Below are 20,511 nucleotides of genomic sequence, written 5' to 3' on the forward strand. Positions count from 1 at the left end.
GCAACGCTCTGAGTTCAGAATAGAACACCATTTCTACTTCTGTTACCACGACTTTGCTTGCGTGAATCAGCTACAAAAAAGCCAACTGCGAGTTGCTTCATGAATGACAGAGTTACCAAGAACACATTCTTAAACCTCGGGGTGAATGGCACCTGAGCCAGAACTTGTGACATGAATAGTGACCACGAGCAAAGCATAGTATCGAATTGTGTCCACCACAAACACAACGTTGATAGATTGTTGTGGTCGCTTTGCCTTTTAGCGTATGGGCTCAACTTGTCCATTGTGGTCGATCTGGATGGCCTCCGAGAAAATCTTGATATATGAAGCACTAGAACTTCACTAGATACAAAGCATCATAGCCTATTGTCTCATGGCCACCATCCATTGCCACCATCCCTTTGGTCCAGTATATCCTACTCATAATTAAACCTTGCTCGACCACCAGTTCGAAGTTGGGCTACGCAACTGGGTATTCTCGATGCTAATGCGCATTTGCACGAGTTTGGACGAACGACATTGCTATCTCATTGATACGAGAGTTTTGTGACTGAAATTGAACTTCTCCTGACAACCTTCCCTATCTGCCGGCCGGCGGACCGAGACCCGGCCCTGTCATCGGTAGTGATAAGAGTTATTTGAGGCAGCGCTCGGCGGTATGGAGGCAATTCGGAAATTTGAGGCTCTGCGCCATTCGATCACGCCTTTTGATAGTTCAATAGACAAGTCGGTATTCCAAAACCGGCCAAGCCACTATCGGTCTCATTATCGAGACCTCTATGCCTAACGCCGACAACTTCGTCTCACATCAGCGGCTTCTATCATGCCAAACCGCATCATTCGGGTCGCGGGGTTAGGCGTTACGTTGGCCGAGCGGGGTATTCTTCTTGGTTCTGCGGCGAAGCAATTGACTTCAGAGTGAAACTATGCGGGGTATCATCATCATCGGCGTCAAATCGGGTGGGGATCCGATACCCTAGGCGCCCTCATAATAGCAACGAGGAGACATGCAATCGTGAAGATTAGGCGGAACGGGCAAGTTTATCCCAGTTGCGTGCTCGAATCAACGTTTGACTGACAGCATTCGGCATTGAAATGCGGGGAAGACAGCGAATCAGGTAAGCCAACGCGTGGGTGTTGGTTCCGGTCCGGCCTCTTCGGGGATGGCTCGGGAACCCTTCCGCCAAGTCGCCGGTCGAGGAATCGGGAGTTGAGAACGCCCCGAAAATGAAATTCAACATCTGATATAAAGGAATTCCTCGCTGTCTTTATATACACAACTAGAAAACTAATCAAGTCCATCAAGGTTCTACTCCATCAAGGTCCTCGGCCCACCCATCAACAGCAATATCCGATTAATCAACCAACACCAACTACACACCACTTCAAGTCTAATCCACCATGGCCCCTTCTCTTCACCCATTGATCGACAACGGTCTCACCAAGGGAGACCCCAACTTCGCCGGTGGAAAGCTCCGTTGCCATTGCAAGAGTAACCCCGTGGAAGTCACACTCGGAGGCAACGTTGCCCACAACCACGCTTGCGGATGCTCAAAGTGCTGGAAGCCCGCCGGCGCCCTTTTCTCAGTTGTCGGTGTTATTTCAAGAGACCAAGTCAAGGTCACTGCCAACGAAAGCAAGCTCCACGTTGTCGACGACTCGGCAGTCATTCTCCGAAACGCCTGCAAGGAGTGCGGGGTTCATTTGTACGGACGCATCGAAAAGGCGCACCCCTTCAAGGGTCTGGACTTTGTGCACGCGGAGCTCTCGGATGAGAAGGGATGGCAGGAGCCCCAATTCGCCGCCTTTGTTTCTTCCATCATTGAGCAAGGCTTCCACCCCAACGGTATCGATGAGGTCCGCAACAAGTTCAAGTCTGTTGGTTTGGAGACGTACGACGCCTTGTCACCTCCATTGATGGACCTCATCGCGACTTGGACCGCGCAACAGTCCGGTCGCCTCCCCACCAAGCTTTAAGGGACACCTAAAGATCATAAGCTGTTCTTGATATTCTCGAAATTTCAAACACGAGCACCCGGATTGCACAAAAGCCGCAAAGGCATGGGTTGGCTATCTTGGGAAAACAAAAATGTAAAATCAACAGTCGTATCATATAGGCTGCAGTAGCAAAATCTGTGAGCTGCTTTTACGCGTCATGCTTGCGAGGTCATTATCGCCATCCACCTAAGAGGTGCCACGAGCAGCAAATTACCAGTGTTGCCTATCTGTAGTTGTGTTTCCTTCCAATTCACGGGGAAGGGAATACTAATTGTCATTGGCCAAGTACCTCCGTCAGTCTCTGGGAGCATTTCAGTTCGCAATGGGGGCGGTTAGAGTCAGACAGATCGTTTTTAGCCGTTGAGTAAATGTCAGCACCATTCGTAGCACCAGACCTGAAATGACAAGCAATTCTATTCTCACTTCTTGATGTTGTGTGTCAAGGCCACTTCATATTGCTAAGCACACCAGTTTAAGCATGGCTGAGTGATGTGCGTTCAGTATTCCATGCCATGTCAACACTATTCTTTCATGTTGGCGGTGAATCATCTAGATCAATCAAATCTATAAGCTAAAAAGTAGTCGCAACCAATACATCTTTCATACAGGGGCACAATTTATATCGCGAATCCTCACCCTAAGTCGAACCAGGAGAAGAAGCAACCCCAAAGATTCAAGAAATAAGTAGATCTAATCTCGGGCGGGTAGTCCTTCTCCAAGGGATGCAACGAGTTTCACTTGCCATGAGTCAGATCTACTAGTTGAGGGATCAGGTAACGTCTCTTCAGAACTACAACGTCTCAGTACTATTGACCGTAGTAATGTCTGGCCTACCACTGAAAACAAGAGAGATTGAGATTGTTCGGATACAGCATCGGTTGCGAACGAGAAACACTTGGTTTACCTCAAGTCTTGTGCTTGGTGCTATGGTCTTCCCAGAGTGGTAGCTTCAGCCTTCAAGACGACCAATACGCATATGGCATTCCTCAATGAACATCCCTCTGCGATACGGAAACATCCAGAAATCGATCTGTGGAGTCCTGAAAATAGGGCAAACGCAGTCACACCAATGACTGCGAAAAAAACAGCCTAGTAGCCAAGCCTTTTGTTCAGCTGAACCAAAGCCTTTTAGGCTTGCGGAAAGTGGGTTTTTTGGACGCGCCGAACTTTCAGGCGAGTCGTGCGAGTCAACGGCTGATGATCTTGCCTCGGAGGGTTCTCGCCATCAAGTATCGTCACCTGTGCAGCTGTGCCTGCACCGGCGCCGACGCCACCGAATCCGCTGGGCAGGCCGTCGGCTCACTCTCGCAGGCGCCGTATGATATTCTGGCTTGATTGATGCCCAAAGTTTGGTGGCAGACGCTCCGCTGTAACCATCCCACAGGCAGGTCAACGGACAAGAACCGGCTAATTGACTGAAATAGGTGATAGCAAGCCGGCCCTTAAGAGTCCAGAAACCGCCGCCAAAACTTTCTTTCACCAAGTCGATAGATCGCCATGGGGCAAGATTGGCCTACATAGTTCCTAACCCCCGACCTGTTGTCGAATTCTTGGCGACGCAAGTTCCGGAGCGTCGGATGTCGAGAGAAGTTCGTCCAACGAACTTCTTGCCGGACCCACGCCGACGCCACGAGGCCAGGACTTGGCTGCCTGAAAGGACAAGTCATGTCCGAACTGAAAAGAGGCAAGAAGGAGGACGTCTCCATCCGGAAGGGAAGTGATGAGATAATGGGATTTTGCACAAATGAATCAGGGTTCGCGACTGCCCCGTAGTTGTGAGGGGCTTCATAACTTAGTCTCTCTCGCTTGCAAGGGATGAAGAGTCTTTGCCGGGGTGCTTGACAGGACACTGATACCGTGTGCGGTAAAGATCGACAATAGACAATTTTGACAATTACCGTGCGTTTTAGCACTCAGCCAGCCGCTTCTACCGCAGTACCTACTACGGATACAGAGTGGGAAATGGCAATGGCGGTGAATTTGGGTCTGGGGTCCGGGGTTGAGCTCAAATTGAACCTGCACTGGCACTGTCGAGTGTCGGCCCTCAAGCGACAAGCGTACGGACATACGTAGTTGCATCGGAATCTGCAACGGCGGTTCGTAACTAGACGCCGTTGGTAGCGCACTCATTGCCGCGACTAGACAACACACGGACTGGGTCGAGTTTTCTGGAAGCAATTCAAAGAGGGTCTCAAGCAGATTTGATGCTGTACGAATTGTCCGTTCCCTCGGCTGAAAGCCAACCCGCTGTTGTCTCCCTTGCGTTGCCCAGACACGCCATTTTCTTGGCCGAGCATGGTGTTCTAAGCGGCTTGGCAGACAAGGAATACGTCTGCAAACCCCTGAGGGAAATGCAACGCACGACATGAGGAACGAGTCCTTGGAGCTGGAATTGTTGCCGAAGCTCGGAGACTGCAGATTGCCTTTAAGAATTTCTGATGTGATGATGATAGTCCGATCCTAAGGCTGTTAGTCCAGTGCGGGTGGTAACTATAATATTTGAATCTGATATTCAGCACTGACACTTCGGTAGCCTTGTCAACTTCGTTCGGGTGAACCAACTGTTGTCTCAAAAGTTAAAACAAAAGGCTTCTCGCCTAGCCATGCCGTGCCGCAAACGGCAGTCAACACTCTGGCAGCGTGGGGGCCCTTTAATGGCTTTGCAATCTTCAACACTCTCGGGATTTCATATGCGCGCAGCACACTACCGGAGGTTTGCGGGCGGAGCAAGGGTCTACATAGGCTAGACTATCCTTCAACCTGGGACCTTGCTCCTGTTCGTCTCCGCCCCAACCTTTGAGAGCAGAAGATTCTCCCGTTCGCTCGCTTGTGTTGCAAAGGTGTCTCTGAAGCCAATTATATGCAGACTTCGAGATGGGGGATCACGGTGCCTTGCAGAGAAACGGAGCTAGAGAAGACGCCCCCTTTCCCTTCCTTCCAGACCACCCTTGGAACACGAGAGGAGTCAGGATCACGCCGTCCACATTGGGGATCTGCAGAAAACTCTACTCTGCAACGGGTGAACGGTTATCTTTCAGAGCCTGTCAAGCTTATTTTCCCGTGTATCATGTTTAGCGTAGTCGTTCGACTTGGTTCAAGCAGCAGTAGCGTCTAGTCTTCCCGGAGAGGGGGGAAACTGTGGCGACATCGTGGATCACCCTCTCAATAAGACACAGAGATCTACATAAAGAAAAGGGCCCTTCCTGTCTCCCGCTGCGACCCTCGATCTGACCGCTCTTCTCTCCTGGTTCGCTTTGGTCGACAGTGAGATTTCTTGGCTCTTACCCACGACGACCCAGCGCCCTGGGACTGGACAGCACGACTCATCAACTGAGGAGCCAGTCAAAGCTTCGCCTTGGGGGCCGATCTTCCTTTTACAAGGCAGCCTGGCTGCTTCTTGCAGGCCTGATTACATATCATATCCATTCATCCATCTTTCAACATGGAGTATGCTTCGATTATTGCTCGGCGCCCTGAGCACCCGGACGTGTTGACGATACCAAGTCCGTCCCATCAGCAAGCCGCCATCTTCATCACATTCTTCTTCCCGGCGCTTTCGATAGTCGTGTTTGGAGCTCGGACATACAGCAGACTTACGACTAGACAATGGGGTCTTGGTACGTTGACCAAGGAGCAGATTTTATGCCAGTTGAATAATCATGGGGACTAACGCTTGAATTAGACGACTGGTTATGCGGCATGGCAGTGGTACGCAACCGAAAACGAAAAAAAGATAACAATTGGACGAATCTTGTTGGCTAACGAAACTCGTAGCTATGCGCAGTGTGTATGACACCGCCATTTTATATGTGTAAGTACTTCACAATGCCTTTGGTTCGCCTCGTCTGTGTACTAACCATTGTCTAGACATCAAGCTCATGTACTTCGGATACCACGCCGTTGATGTTCCCCAACCCTTCAACTCGTCACCCGCTATGTGGTGGTTCTTCATGGCACAAATGTTCTACAACCCCGTTTTGGCCTTCGTCAGAGCCTCGATCTTGGTTTTCCTTCTGCGTCTCGGAGGACAGAAGCCCGGCGTTCGGTGGACCATCCACGGCTTGAACATCGCCAATGCTGCCATGGCCACTGCCATCTTCCTCGTCGCTCTTCTTCAGTGCCTACCGATCGAGGCCAACTGGGATCCTCTCGTACGAGCTTCTGCCCGATGTGTCGACAACTCTTTCCACGTGTCGATCTCTTGTCTCAATGTGTTGATGGATGTGCTCGTTCTGTTGTTGCCGTTCTGGATCTTCTTGGGTTTGAAAATGCCAATGGGTGCAAAGATTGCCGTCATTTGCGTCTTCTTGGTTGGTGCAGTGTACGCTTCACACATGGTTTCAAAAATCTTGCTCCAAGCTAATAAGTTCTCTACCAGTGTCACCGTCGTCGCCATTATCCGTCTCGTGGCAATCTACAAGCTCTTCTACGTGCCCCCGGATCCCAACAAAGACCCCTTCTACGATATCGGCGTCGTCTACAACACGGTCGAAGTAAACCTCGCCATCGTTTCCGCGTCCGCTCCGGCTCTCCGCCCCATGTTCCGCAAGTGGTGGCCGAAGCTCTTCGGTGCCATCAGCTCCGGCAAGACTGGCAGCAGTGGGCTCAAGTACTACGGCAACTCCTCTCGGCCCCGCAACACGGTTCGAGAAGGCGACAACATTACGCTGAAGGACATGCGTATGACGCGCTCGCAACACCATACAGAGATCCGAAGCACGTCGCCTTCTGGGTCCGAGGAGGAAATCATGACATACAATGGCATTGTCCGCACAACCAATGTCAACCTAACATACGAGTCAAATACCAGCGTCGGAGACGATTCTCGGTCTTCGACTGATTACAGGACCGGGGAGAAGCCCTTGAGCAAGGGAGCCATAGTCTGAGAAGAGATTTGTATGATGACTCAATGTTGAACAAGAGTTGGAGTTCAGGGGCAGCGTTCGATTTCTTAAGTTGAAGCAACATCGAGATATCCCGGGCCACCACCCAAAAGTACAAGTGTAATACCTTTCCCTTTGTCATAGTGTAAACGAAGGGAAACAACGATCCTCAAAGTCCAGTCCATCAAGAAGTCACATTAGCAGCGCGTCATCACAATCGAGCCAACCTAGAGGGCTTGTCAATTATGCAATATGCTCTGAGAAATAGGGATTGAAGAATGGTTTACGATGATTTACTATTATGCCGCCTAACCTTTGGCCGCCGTTACTAATGTAATCTTTCTCCCCGGGAACACAGTTTTTCTGGCTGTGCCTCCTCAATTTGACATTCTACTCGGAGCTTCTTGACTCACGCCCTCTAGAGCTTGTGTCCAAGACCCAAATTCTCTGTCGTGTCCGGAGATTGATTCTCCTCTATCACAGGGCGGTTTCACAGCGCGTCTAATCCAGTAGGTCTCATGGGTGTTCCGACCCCCCGTTGAGACATGACAGGCTATTCCTGCTGGAAGGTTTCCATGCCCAAACTTTAACTCTGGTACATTTGAAGAGATCCAGTCGCTGAGTGGTCATCAGTGAGTAGGTTTGCGATGTTTCTGATGACGAAGATCTGATTGACTATCAAATGGCGCATGTAATACTCGCAGCTGCCCACCCTCCGCTTAACGAGGTCCACGCACACACGCTCACAGCTTGGCTCAATTCTATTACAAAAGTGCTCGAAGTGACCTCGGCCAATCATTGGTACGCTCAGCTTTATGGTATGGAGCCACTATGATATCGGCCTATGATCCTGATAACATTTGGGACACATGCTGAAAAGGTGGGAGATAGCCGAGGACCAACTGTTTATTCTCATTCTTGCAGCGAATGGGAGGACGAGAAACCTCATCTGGCTGGAAGCGGCGCTAGTTCCTATGAGTATGATAACAAGGACTTAAGTGAGGTACGTTGAGCACACATGCGTGGTTTGGAGTTGCGTCGGAGTATGTCGAGAAAAGAATCAGCTTAGACTAGACAGGAACAGACAGAAAAGTTATTTCATATTGCCGGCTGATTTACATGGATGGGGTTGGTCTAGAACCCTCGAGAACAGATAAATGGCACTTAGTTTCATTCCAGTAAGCTCATTCACATTATGAGTAAATGTATGATAAGGCTGGTGCGTGGGAATAGGTATTTTCATTATATGCATTATCGTGCACTTGTCTAACTAGGAGTATGGACAGCTAGTCCGCAAGACCAACTGCCGGGGAATCATTTGACGCGGGAAATCATACAACCAAATGAGGTTACACACGCTCTTCCACAGGAGGAAGCAGAGCATGAATGTTTCTGGGTATAAGTGGTTTAAACCTTCTCAGAAACCTGGGCCTGAGCGACCTGATCGTCCTGAGCTGCAGCAGTAGGCTGGTTGGAGCCAAGGAACTTGGTCTTCTTCAGCTGGTTGAGCTCGTCCTCCTCTCCGTCGAGGTGCTTGAAGCAGAACCAGAAAGCAACACCACCGAGGAAGGCGATGATAGCGACGGAGGCGTAGTTCCAGACGAGGAGGGGGTCCTCGGACAGAGGAGTCCAGGCCTGGCCGATGGCGGCAGAGACGGCGCTCATAGCCAAGTTGACAGACATGACGAGAGACTTCATGTTCTCGGGGGCCTTGGAGAAGGCATACTCGTACGAGGTGACGTTGGTGAAGATCTCGGCGAGACCGACAAAGACGTAGGGGAGACACTGAGCCCAGACGTTGATGGGAGCAGGGCCCTCCTCGCAAATGGTGGCCAAGTCACCGCAAGGGGACATCTGGTAGATGTAGTGCTGCATGACGGTGGCGGCCACCATGGCGGCGGCGGCGAAGAAGAAACCAGTGGTCATGCGCTTGATGGGAGTGAAGTTGAAGCCCATCTTGCGGAAACCGGGGTAGACGAGGTGGTCCAGAATGGGAATCATGATAATGATGGAAAGGGGGTTCAGGTTCTGGATGACGTCGTTGGGGGCACCGTTCAGGACCATGGAACCAGCCTGGGAGGTCAAGTTGTTGGTCATTTGGTTGTAGGCGAGGAAGAAGATGGGCAGGAAAAGGAAGACCTTGCAGGCCTTGAGACCACGGCGGACCTCGTCAACCCAGGCGTCATCGTAAGTCAACCAGCCAGGGCGCTCGGCAACGGGGACGTTGCTGGGCTTCGCGTTCTCCCAGTTCAGCTTGGTGATGCCTCCAGAGCGCTTCGCAGCAAAGTTGGACATGCGGAAGAACTTCTCGAGAACGGAGCCGGTGGGGGGAGTAAGATGGTACTTCTTCTTGTTGGACCAGAGGACAACAGGGCAGATGAGGAAGAGGATGGTGGGGAGGAGGAAGGCCAGCCAGAAGCTGTGGTATTTCTCAACGAAGACCATGGAAATCTGGCCACTGACGGCACCGCAGTTGATGGCGAAGTAGAACCACAGGAAGATACGGGTGTTGGTGACGGAAGGGTCGACAATGACACGCTCGCCCCCGCGGGTCTCAACGCGCATGCGGGTGTCCTTGTTCTGCTCGGCGAGCAGGGGAGAGATGTTGGCCTTGAACAGACCAGTACCGCAGCAAAGGGTGAAGAGACCGAGGAAGAAGGGGGCGAAGGCAACCTTGCCCTTGGAGATGACAGAGGGAGCGGCGGCGACAGTCAGGATAATGTGAGCGACGGTCGAGACGGCGATGGCAATGTGAATGACCTTGTAACGACCCAACTTGGAGTCGGCCAACCAACCACTGGAGTTACTAGTCAGTCTCTGTTCTTAGCAAGGATTCGCACAGAGCAACATACCCGAAAAGGGGAACGAGGTAAGCCCAGAACTGGTTCACCAGAGAGACACCCTGAGAGGCTCTCTGACCCATGCCCAAGGCACCGGCGGGGATATCAGCGCCGTAAGTGGCGCCGGTCGTCGAACCCGGAGGAAGGGGTCGCATGACGAAGTTAGTGTACAAGACGGAGGAACCGTAGTACGAGAAACGCTCGCAAAGCTCGGCGAAGGCGATGGTGTAGATACCCCAGTGAATGGGGCCCGAGACACGGCGAAGCGTGCTCAACTCCTCCTCGGTGGGCTTGTCCTCGTAGTCATCGTCGGACTTTGAGTCGTAGTAGTTGTCTTCGACGGGAGGAGCGGCGGCGGCGGTCACGTCGAATGAGCCGCGAGTCTCCTTCGAAGTGCCCTGCACAGTGGCCTGGGGGACGTGGGCCTTGGCCAGGACATCGTCCTGAAGGCCTCCGGCGTTACTCATGGCTTGAGTTGGAGGAAAGTTTCTGGAGCGGGTTGAGAACCCAGGGGTCTGGTACAAGAGGCTCCGCGAGTGATGATAGCGAAAGACACGAGTTAACGAGTCTTTGACAGCAAATTGACAGGTGGGTCAAACTTTGACCTTAGCTGTTGGCCGTGGATGAAGGGCTGCTGATCGCGAGAGAGAAGGGGAGGGGAGAGCCATGAGCGAGGGAGCGTCTCATGAGAGATGATTTATATTTCCCGGTCGCGACAGCAGGAGGTCGCATCACAGCTGCATTCGGCAGCCGGTAGGTATCCGCAGATACACAGACATGGGCGAGATACCTTACTCTAGCGCCTGGAGGTGGGGGGCAAGGACGGGGGTTGGATGACAGGGACATGGACTCATGTCTAGCACGGAGAGAAGACGGTGGTGGCATGGGATGGCATGGGACGGGCCAATCGTGGAGGAGGTAAGGTTTGCCTCGATGTCAACAAGGTTCCTGGGTCCAAGGTTCGTGCGTAGGCGTCGACGGAGCCGTCGAGAAGGGAGGAAGGCGACCGTCCATCTCGCCTAGAATCGTCGCCACGGGACAGGAGACGAGAGGATACCATACACTCTACCTCCTTCTCTCCTTGTTTGCGTTGCAAAGAACAGAGCAACGGGGAGTATCACATCACGAAGATAATACTGTCGAGGACGACGGGGTCGAGGTCGGGCGTTTGGGACGGTGCAGGGGGGGGGGTCAGAATCGGAGACAGGCGGCCAGCGCGCGCAGGACGATGCAGGTCGCAGGGAAGAGTTGAAGGGATCTGTTGCAATAGAACGATCCCACAGGTGAGAATCCACGGATTCCACGCCAGCCTGGACCGAGACAAATACCAGTTGGTGGGTGGTGGGCAGCTCCAACGAGAGGGAGATGATGGGCCCTGATGGATATGATGGACCGTGATGGGCTCCAGGACAAATGGCCCGATTAGGCAGGTCAAGGATGAGAGGGTAGCAGATAGGCGGCGGCGTAGCTGGTGTCGGTCTGGGGTTCACACCAGAGTTGAGAGACATTGAAAGTGAGAGAGAGACCGAATTCGCCTTGTTGGATACACACTCTGGTAAGGGAGAGCATCTGATTCGCGACTCGTGGAACCCGGGCAAACAGCTGAACTCGGCCGGCTCGATCTGATATCAGTAGGTTGCAGAATCTGCCTGCCAGGCTCGGGAAAAGTCAGCCAGAAGAGCGACAGAGTGGTGAGAGCTTGAGTCTCTTGGACGGTGAAATGCGACAGCCAAGGGGCTCGGCGGTAACGTTGATCGACCTTGGCATCGCCGCCACTCCCATCTCATCGAGCCACTTCATTGGCGCGTCTCCCGGGCCTGACTTCTCTATCAGTGTTGGCACGAAAAAAATGCTCGTTGGCTCTGTGTTGCCAGTGTTGCTATGGTGGTGTAACATCGATGACTAGACGTGTTTTGGCGTTCACTTCGGCTCACGGGAGAGCGCCAGCCTGAGCCTGCCACATACCTAGCTGCGACTTGGCTTCTGGCGCGGCTTCGAGAACAAAGTTGGTCGTGGCATGCCTGGCACCATCCTGCACGATGGACGGGAAGGGTGAGCAAAGGGGGCGGGTGGCCTGGTGATAGCCGAGTGCCACGCCGAGGTCTTGATTCGTGGATGCGCCACACGAAAAATTGCCGTTGATTAGGGGCCTATTTCTTAGTGTGCGACGAATCGAATTATCCAATTCTGCTGCATCTGTACAGTAGTCGCTACCAATGAACGGATCGCTAGTCGATTGGTGAAGTTTTGCGGGGATGTCGATGATGCGAAGGCGCATCTCAAATCATCGCCGCCCTGTTCATGATACGCACCGCCAAGAATCATCTACGGCGCGGGAAAGGGAAGGTGATGCTGCTACCGAGGCCACCGTAGTGGTTGAATGGGTGTAAACGGTCTTGGCTTAGGGCTGGAGAGGGGTTGAATGGACAATTGAGTTTGCAAACGAGGGCAAAGGCCGAGGATTGCCGCATGTGCACATCATGACTCTCTTTCTATAGAGCAGACGACGATATCGTTCGTTTCCCCATGAAGTTTGACTCTCTCCCTACTATTCAGCTGAACATGCGGTTCTTCTCTCTCTCTCATCTCTTCCTACACTTCAGATCTCCTTCAGACAAAGCCGCGTGGTGTCGTGCTACCCACAATCTACGTACGCGTTCCTAGTATAGCTGGTTGCTGACAGATGGACCGCATGGAATAGTCCGGTCAAAACACTTTAGTTGCAGCTCTCTGCCGTGGCACTAGTCCCCCGGCGACCTTCCCAAACGATAAGAGCCGTAGCAATGGCCCATGAGCTTAATGTCGCGACACCCACGGCCTCCCCTGTTTGGTTGGTTCCGGAGCGAGGCTATACCCGGTTCAGCCAGATACCCCGGGGGATTTTTGTCTGCAGTTCTTGGAACGGCCCCATCGAAAGGTCCTTTTGGATGATGGATCAGCTTCTGGCTTTTGAGATGGACCAGTCGGACGGGAGATTCGTATCGGACTGCTTACGATCCAATGGATACCGCCGAAATTGTGCAGACTTGAAGGACTGGCGTCGTTGGGACTTGGGGAGTTTGGGGGAATGTGGGAGCGGAAGCCCGCCCAGATACCCCAATGCCCGGAAGGCTTTTCTCTTAGTCAACGGTGCCAGACTCCTGGGCATTGGCAATGGGCACGGCTTCTTGCTCCAGAGATGACACTTGACATGTGCCCACAGGATAATATGGGGTTCAAGAGACCAAAAGGAAAGGTGGTATTCCCATCACGACCGCCCAGACAACGGGCAATGAAATATACGGTCTTGGCTTCATGTCCTAGTGAGCTGGTCTCTTCAAAAGTGCCCCCGTCTCCGTCTCCATCTCCCTCGTTTTCGTCCAAAGCCAAGACTCGGTTGCAAGCATGCTCCAAGCTTCGCCTCATTGCTTGTCTTCTTGGCTTTGGTTGCTAGTATTCTCGAGTAGCGCCGCCGAGGCATCTCTTCAAAAGTTCGTCTACTCATCCAATGTTGAACCCCACGAGACGATGGAGCAAAGCCCGCACACATCAGGCTCAGGCGGCTGAGCCGCTCAGCACATAGCAACTAGGTGAGGGACGGGCAGTGATCTCGGTGTCGCGTGTCTACTTTCTGCACTCCATGGGGGCAACCACTGCACAGACCAGACAGACCCCGACACGATGAGAACCTGAAGTCTGAGAGGTCGGGCGACCCCAGGTCTCCTGTCCCCTCCCCCACCCCCCAGGATAGGTGTAGGTTGCCAGATTGTCAGATTGTCAGTGGCCTGAGTAGAGATGGGCGCACCATTCACAGCATGTGCGACGCGGGATGTCGCATGCAATCAGCACGGCAATGTCGCACGAACCAGCCCTCTCGTCAATCCTTCAGGCTTCAGCCAACACACAGCTGGCCGAACTTCCGATAAGAAGAACAACGAATGGAAGCCTGCCTGAATTGTATCAGGTCAGGGTGCCGGCTGGTGGTCCAGAAGGAGTACTTCGTACAGCTTGAGAGATCCTCACCCGATCATTGTCATCTATTTCGTTCTTGGCCGCTAGATATCGTAGCCTCTTGAGTCGTCCAGGGCGGGACGAAGCCCGAGAGTCGCCAATATCAGACCACTAGTACGGATTGGAATCACTCTGCAATTACCTTGATACCGAATTGGCAGCCTTGACAAAAAAACCGATAGTCCTCATAAGTTCTAATGACACCGTCAAGTAGACTCTGTTCCTTCGGCTGGTATTATGCCTCTTGCATCAACCCTCAGTAGGCTCATTGCCTCATGTCGTTCGCGCCGTCATGCTCAGAAATCGAGTTTTGCGAGGCAACATCGAAATCCAAGATTCATTACAAGCCACAAACACAGGGGGTGTAGGAGAGGTACCTTCCATTGGGACGAACGCCTGCACAGCAATGGAGTCGTAGGTGACGGGTAGGACGGGTGAGAATGCGAGGATAAGTCCCCTGGTTAGCACGACGCATGTGGCGTCCGGGGGGGCTTGGACGGGTTTACGAACGCCAGAGGGCCCTGGAAACTCTCCGCGTGCCCCCCGAGCGCCAGTTTCTCATAACGGGTGAGCCATGTCCCTTCGTGGTAAGACGTGAGGGCGGCAAGGCGGCGGGGTCTATCAGGAAGTCTGTTTTTATCGTCGCACAGCTTTGCCCAGTAAATGCTCAGTCTCGCCGAGCTTTTGCCTAGCTAGAAGGCTTGAAGGCTAGTAGAGGCTCGCAACGGCAAATGCTCGACATTTGCTTGCAGGCGCCATGGCGCTTCATGGATTAGTGAGAGCGTTGAGTCAAGGCGACGCCGCGACGGGATGGGCGCGCTGGCGCAGCGGCCTTCAGGCTCCGAGAACAGACGGCAGCGCCGAGAGCAGAGCCGAGACTTGAAAGAGACATGGAGAGAATGGCCGAGAGGGCTGGCAAAGCTTGTTGTCGACATCACGTTACATTTGTACGAGCGATCAGCAAAGAGCGCGGCGACTGAGACCCTACGCTAAGTGCCCCCTCATAGTCCGGGGTCAATCTTGATTCATCATTGAAGTAGGTACTTAGCCACAACTAGGTAGGTACTCTGGTGATTGCTTCTTACGATAGGTGTGCTCAAATTTACAATTCATCAGAAGGGAGGCAAATCTCATCATTATCTACACCAAGGAATCCAAATTCCAGAATCAGGTGAGAGGATGCAGTACCTGGCCACCCGCAAATCAACCTACCAGAAAGGCATCATTTGTCAGTCGTGTTGGACCGACTTGGCAGCGACCAACCGATCAACCGACTTGGTCCGCGTCGATATGGATGCTTTGGGTCGCTTGGCGAGGAACTTCTGAAGTGTTCCTATTTCTTGGTATCCAGAACCAGACACGCCAACCACGGCCCGCGTGCCAGTAACACAGGAGCGAAGAGCAGGACGGGATGAACACGGACATTGGCAGTCCGCAGGGTGAGAACCACAGCACTGTCGCCGTCGTGCAAGAATAGGCATTCTCCTCCGACCTCCGTTTGACTGCCCGGCGTTCGCCATCCTCCTACCATTGTTGGTGAAGCTGTCAAATTCTGTTAGCAAATATTTTCCTCTGGCGGGACGCTAGTCGATGGCGTCATTCGCAATGGTCCGAGAAACAACGTGAAGAGACCCTCTTGAGTCTCCAAAGTTCAAACTCCAGTTCACAGTCTCCAGAACGGAGCGGTCAGGGACTTGGGGACGCATGGTTAGCACGTTAGCTAGGCGCCGTTGTTTGGATAACAAAAAAAACCGTCAACTCCACAAACCTCCGGGCAATCTCCATCCCATCTCCAGGTTGGCCCTCATGGGTGGCCCATGACTAGTGAGCGCGATGGAGAGTCTCCAGGAGTCCAGAGGGCACCGAGTGGTCTGGCCACCACCCTGGAGAGATTGGGGGCCAGGAATGTGGGTGAGAGAAACAGAGAATACATACGTAAGCACGCTAGGTTATGAGATAGCAGGTTGTCTTACCAAAGACTATGACTAGACTTGATTAGCTAATTCGTTAGTCGTTAATTCCCGGCTTGAATGCCGATATATCCCGACCCGTCGACTTACTGAGGCTCAAGTTTTGACAGTGACCGTCAGAAAGGAGCACTCGCGACGGTTGAATGAGTGCCGAGGACTGTTATATGAAGACGAGATGCCAATTATCATTCAGATACTCACTCTAGTCATGTCGATAGAAGGCTTTGTAATATCTACCGCTTAATGAACCGAAGAGCACAAACTCGGGTTTTCGGTACCGGATCGGTCTCTTCCCCTCATCTAACCCCACGAAGACGCCTTCTGGGTGGCTAATGTTTTACCCCTCCACCGGGGTATTAGATGCTCTTCGAGTTAATTGAGAACTATTCGTGACATTGCCAACTGGTGTCGTAGGAAAACAAGATCTCGTCCAACCACGCTTTAGCAAGGCTCATCTCCATTCGGAAGCTTTCATTCTGTTGTCTGACCCTGTTGAGCCAGGCTGCATATGCACGTTCACCTCCAAGCCGCCGACTGCGAACACATACGCCCCGCCAAGATCTTCAAGCCGACTTGGAGATGCCGAATTGAGTCACAGTCGCCCGGAACACCTTGAAATTATCAATCCTCCCTGTGAAATCGAAACACCAGCTCGCGATTCTCTTTCCCATAGTCGATACTGCGCCGCTTCAAGTTCTGCATGAGGCCGTATCGCTCCCCAATCCGCACCAGTACTCTGACGACCCCTCTCAGCTGGTTAACCTCGTCGTTCCCACGTCGTGGATCCCTTCATCCCGGACAACGCCTTTGCACTCCCGCTAGTTATCCTACATCGTCTAGATACCTAGCAACCATGGTTCAGGTCACGCAACTCAAGATCGCCGTCTTGGACGACTACCAGGGCCTCTCGGAACCCCACTTCAGCAAACTGGATAAATCGTTGTTCAACGTCACCACTTTCAAGGACACCCTGCTGCCCTACAATCATCCCGAGACCCCTGAATACGCCAAGGATGCTTTGGTCTCGAGGCTGGAGCCTTTCGATGTTCTCTGTAATCATACCCCATTCCCATCCATAGAATGGCAGCAACTCCGTTATCTTCATGAGTTTATAACGCCGGCTAACATGAATAACAAGGTACCATGAGAGAACGCACTCCGTTTCCCAAAGATCTCATCGGAAGATTGCCCAACCTCAAGCTTCTTCTCTCCACGGGTCTACGTAACAAGGGCCTGGATCTCCCAGCCTTCAAAGACCGCGGCATCCCCGTCGCTGGCACTGTTGACAAGGCGGCAGTCAACCAGGCCGGCACGAACAGCACGACCCAGCACTGCGTGACGCTTATCCTTTCGCTAGCAAGGAACATTGCCGCCGATGACCTTGCTGTCAAGTCTGGCTTGTGGCAGACAGACGTTGCCATGGGCATGACAGGCAAGACCTTCGGTGTCGTTGGACTGGGCCGTCTCGGAGTCTCGACGGCAAAGATCATGCACTTGGCGTTTGGTATGAACGTCATTGCTTGGAGCACAAATCTGACACAGGAAGCTGCCGATGAGAAAGCCAAGGAGGAGGGCTTGCCCGTGGGCACTTTCAAGGCTGTCAGCCGTGAAGAGCTCTTCAGCACTGCTGACGTTCTCAGCGTTCACATTGTGCTGTCAGACCGATCTAGGGGACTCATCAATGCAGATGACCTCTCCAAGATGAAGAGGTCAGCATTGTTCATCAACACCTCTCGCGGCCCCCTCGTAGTCGAGAAGGATCTACTAGACGTGTTGAAGAAGGGCGGCATCAGGGGCTGTGCCTTGGACGTGTTCAACCTCGAGCCGTTGCCTGCGGACAGTGAGTGGCGGTCGACGAAATGGGGCCGCGATGGCCGTAGCAGGGTGCTTCTGACACCTCACATGGGTTACGTCGAGGAGAGTACTTTGAATGCGTGGTATGAGCAACAGGCGAATAACATCCGGAAGTGGCAGGCAGGCGATGCTCTTGATGATGTTCTGGCCTGAACGAGAAGTGTGTGGTAGTCGTCCCCGAGACAGAGATGAACAAGCCTCCATGAACAAAAGATGCAATAAATCACGATATTTCGACAAGCACTGAAATAGACAAAGGCATTTCGCAACCTGCTAAGGTCATGATATCTAGAAACATGATGCATGGTCACTCGATTCGGTTGATACTACTTACGAGTGAGAATCGAGTAAGACCTGCTGTTCTTATAATTTACCTCACAATTTCCGCAGGTTAATGCGATGACAAAGATGGCAGTTTATACATGTATTAGTATATTGAGTCAATCTCAGCCGCTTACTTAGTTTAGGCAATTCAGAACTGATCGCCATCTCATCGACATTACCCGTCAGTCCACCCCACGCATTGCAAACACTATCCTCTCCATAGACGTGCAATTGTATGAGTCGGGGCTTGGTTAATCCAATCAGAATGGCTATAGATCACAGAGAAGCCGATCCTACTTCGAGCCATGGAGGTCATCGGCGGCTCAGCGACGATTCGCCATCGGCTGTCTCAAGCATTATGATCTATCAACATGAGCTCCTGTATGCGCCTTGAAAGACCACAATGGAACCCAGGGCGCACGTGAACGCAAACTGAATCATCGACATGGCCTCAGGTGTCTGTCTCTAGATGTCTCAAAGAATCCCCTGGTGGCTTCAAAGCTTGAGCGATGATGTCCTCGAACCAATCAGGCCAGCTCCGTGCATATTTCTTTGGCACTGACTCCGCGTGAGTGGAGAAGACGGTATGTATTCCCGAGACCTCAGACAGGCCATCCAATGATCGACGCTCGTCGGAGAATTTTCGTATTCAATACGACGAACTGGTTAAAGGCTTGTTTTCTCTCAACCACAATAAAGCTAGGCTGTTCTGCTCATCTTTACTATATGCTTTTTAGTGACGGAATTACATCCCGTCGTCGGAACGCGAGACCGAGCTTACAACCTCTCGAAGACGCAGCACGCCCACAGGATGCGAATCGCGCCGACCCATGAGCACTGTCTCCAGCTTCAGCAACGCGACAGAAAGGTGCCCTGAACAGTCTCGGAAACATCTTTGCTATCATCTTTACATTATTTCTCTGAGTGAAGTACCGGGAAAAAACAAAACAGTTGAAACATCCACCGGTGACTATGGCAGGCGAAGACATCGACATTTGCTCGGGTTCCTCCTCGGCGACCACCCAGACCGGAGGCTGTTGCTGCGGCTCATGTCGCAAAAATAAGAGAAGATCGCACAAAAAGTCTAGGAATGGTTGCCAGAATTGCAAAAGACGCAAAGTCAAGGTCGGCTAAATTACATCCATCAGACCAACGTCACCCGAAAAACATGCCTCTGACTATCCATCAAGCTGTCCAGCTGACTTCCTCGCTTAACAGTGCGATGAGATACATCCCGAGTGCACCAACTGCGTGAGGTTTTCAATGAATTGCGACTATCTATCTGCATCCACAGAGGGGCAGACTTCCACATCCCCAGGGGACGACGAGCGTCAAGGAAAACGAATTCGACAGCACGAAGAAAGGAAGCCCGCCACAGACTTACCTACTCCGACGGCCTCTGATATGGAATCAGACTACGGTCAGACACCCTCAAGTCACATCGATCCCCTTTTGCGCAATACTTGTCTTCTCGATATCCAGAGCCTCGAACTCCTACACCACTACATGTGTCACACGTCCATAACCCTAGGAGACCCCCAAATCTTTAGGGATGTGGTTCCACCCCTTGGCTTCAAGTACGACTGCGTTATGCGAATGGTCCTATCAATCACTGCACGACACCTCTCCCGACTACGACCCGATCAAGCGGGGTACTATCACCGCCTGGCAGAAGACTATGCAGCAGCGGCATTTCCAGAAGTGGCGGCCATGCTCGCGCAGGTCAATGACGACAATTCGCAGGCCCTATACTACGCTACTGTCCTAATAAGCCTGTCATCTTTTGCTAGAGACCCATCCCCAGGGAATATCTTACTTGTCGCCGCCGAGGAGGACGAAGTATCATGGTGGGCGTTGATGAGGGGAGTGAGGATCGTGATCAGCACGACAGGATTAGAAAATATCAGAAAGGAGGCAACGGCCGCTCTGCTCTGTGGTAGTTCTATATGGAACGAACCAAAACTATCAGCTCTTAGCGTAAAATCGCTTGTACTGCAGTGGAAGAAGCCCCTGGCTGAGATCGAAGAGCTTGTGGACGAGGTGTATGCCGCCGAAGACAGCATTCATCGGCCTGCTTTTACCCACTTGAAAAAATGTTACCGGAAGCTATTCACTGAACCTCATGAGCCGAAAGTCGACAACGAGCAATTACCTTCCATTATTTACGGCTGGCTATATGAGCTGAGGGATGACTTTGTATTGTCTATAGAGAGAAGAGAACCTGTACCCCTGGTTCTGCTTGGGTACTATGCTGTTCTGCTGCAGCAATTGGAACATCATTGGTTCATGGACGGCTGGTCACTTCAGGTCATCAATGGCGTCTACGCGATACTTGAGGATAGTCACCGACATTTTCTTACTTGGCCATTGGAACAGGTTGGGTCCGTCTGGTCAGGATTATAAACCATTAATAAGTACATGTAAGGTAGTAGTGGAAAGGATCATCCGAGCATTCGTCATGGTTCTGTTTTCCACAATGGAACCCTTTGATAGAATTTCCTTTGCTTCCGGGCGCTACCCGACGAGACTATGGTCAGCTGCACGCCATGGCATGGAGACTCCATTGTTCGTTAAATGCATGGACGGGTTTCTACCGTTTACTTGGTCGCGACTTTCGCTCTCAAGGTAAAGGTGTCCCACGCAAGCAACTAG

At 52.2% G+C, this 20,511-nt stretch overlaps 5 protein-coding genes across 5 annotated transcripts; 4 read left to right on the forward strand and 1 right to left on the reverse strand.

Annotated features, from left to right (window-relative positions):
* Positions 1-1,246: 1,246 nt before the first annotated feature.
* Positions 1,247-2,407, forward strand: BDZ83DRAFT_615969 (S-glutathione synthase). Its single transcript, XM_060507939.1, has one exon. The coding sequence runs from the start codon at positions 1,402-1,404 to the stop codon at positions 1,975-1,977; it is 576 nt and encodes a 191-aa protein (XP_060366524.1). The 5' UTR covers positions 1,247-1,401; the 3' UTR covers positions 1,978-2,407.
* A 2,639-nt stretch (positions 2,408-5,046) lies between these two features.
* BDZ83DRAFT_774393 (uncharacterized protein) lies at positions 5,047-6,884 on the forward strand (the record flags this gene model as incomplete). Its single annotated transcript, XM_060515422.1, has 5 exons — positions 5,047-5,615; positions 5,681-5,706; positions 5,773-5,809; positions 5,866-6,319; positions 6,377-6,884. Exons 1-5 carry the CDS (start codon positions 5,441-5,443, stop codon positions 6,882-6,884), a joined length of 1,200 nt encoding a protein of 399 aa, XP_060366525.1. The 5' UTR covers positions 5,047-5,440.
* A 1,046-nt stretch (positions 6,885-7,930) lies between these two features.
* BDZ83DRAFT_615972 (POT family protein) lies at positions 7,931-10,374 on the reverse strand. Its single transcript, XM_060507940.1, has 2 exons — positions 9,734-10,374; positions 7,931-9,678 (listed from the first exon to the last, which is right to left on the reverse strand). Exons 1-2 carry the CDS (start codon positions 10,186-10,188, stop codon positions 8,289-8,291), a joined length of 1,845 nt encoding a protein of 614 aa, XP_060366526.1. The 5' UTR covers positions 10,189-10,374; the 3' UTR covers positions 7,931-8,288.
* Positions 10,375-16,534: 6,160 nt separating this feature from the next.
* On the forward strand, positions 16,535-17,688 carry BDZ83DRAFT_718462 (D-isomer specific 2-hydroxyacid dehydrogenase; the record flags this gene model as incomplete). Its single annotated transcript, XM_060512077.1, has 2 exons — positions 16,535-16,733; positions 16,820-17,688. 2 exons carry the CDS (start codon positions 16,535-16,537, stop codon positions 17,686-17,688), a joined length of 1,068 nt encoding a protein of 355 aa, XP_060366527.1.
* A 1,232-nt stretch (positions 17,689-18,920) lies between these two features.
* Positions 18,921-20,383, forward strand: BDZ83DRAFT_259598 (uncharacterized protein). The gene is made up of 2 exons (XM_060501983.1): positions 18,921-18,984; positions 19,050-20,383. Exon 2 carries the CDS (start codon positions 19,123-19,125, stop codon positions 20,260-20,262), a length of 1,140 nt encoding a protein of 379 aa, XP_060366528.1. The 5' UTR covers positions 18,921-18,984; positions 19,050-19,122; the 3' UTR covers positions 20,263-20,383.
* The last annotated feature ends 128 nt before the right edge of the window (positions 20,384-20,511 follow it).

This window comes from Colletotrichum acutatum (genome assembly GCF_030867785.1).
Source record: "Colletotrichum acutatum strain CBS 112980 chromosome Unknown BDZ83scaffold_32, whole genome shotgun sequence".
Taxonomy (NCBI): Eukaryota; Fungi; Ascomycota; class Sordariomycetes; order Glomerellales; family Glomerellaceae; genus Colletotrichum; species Colletotrichum acutatum.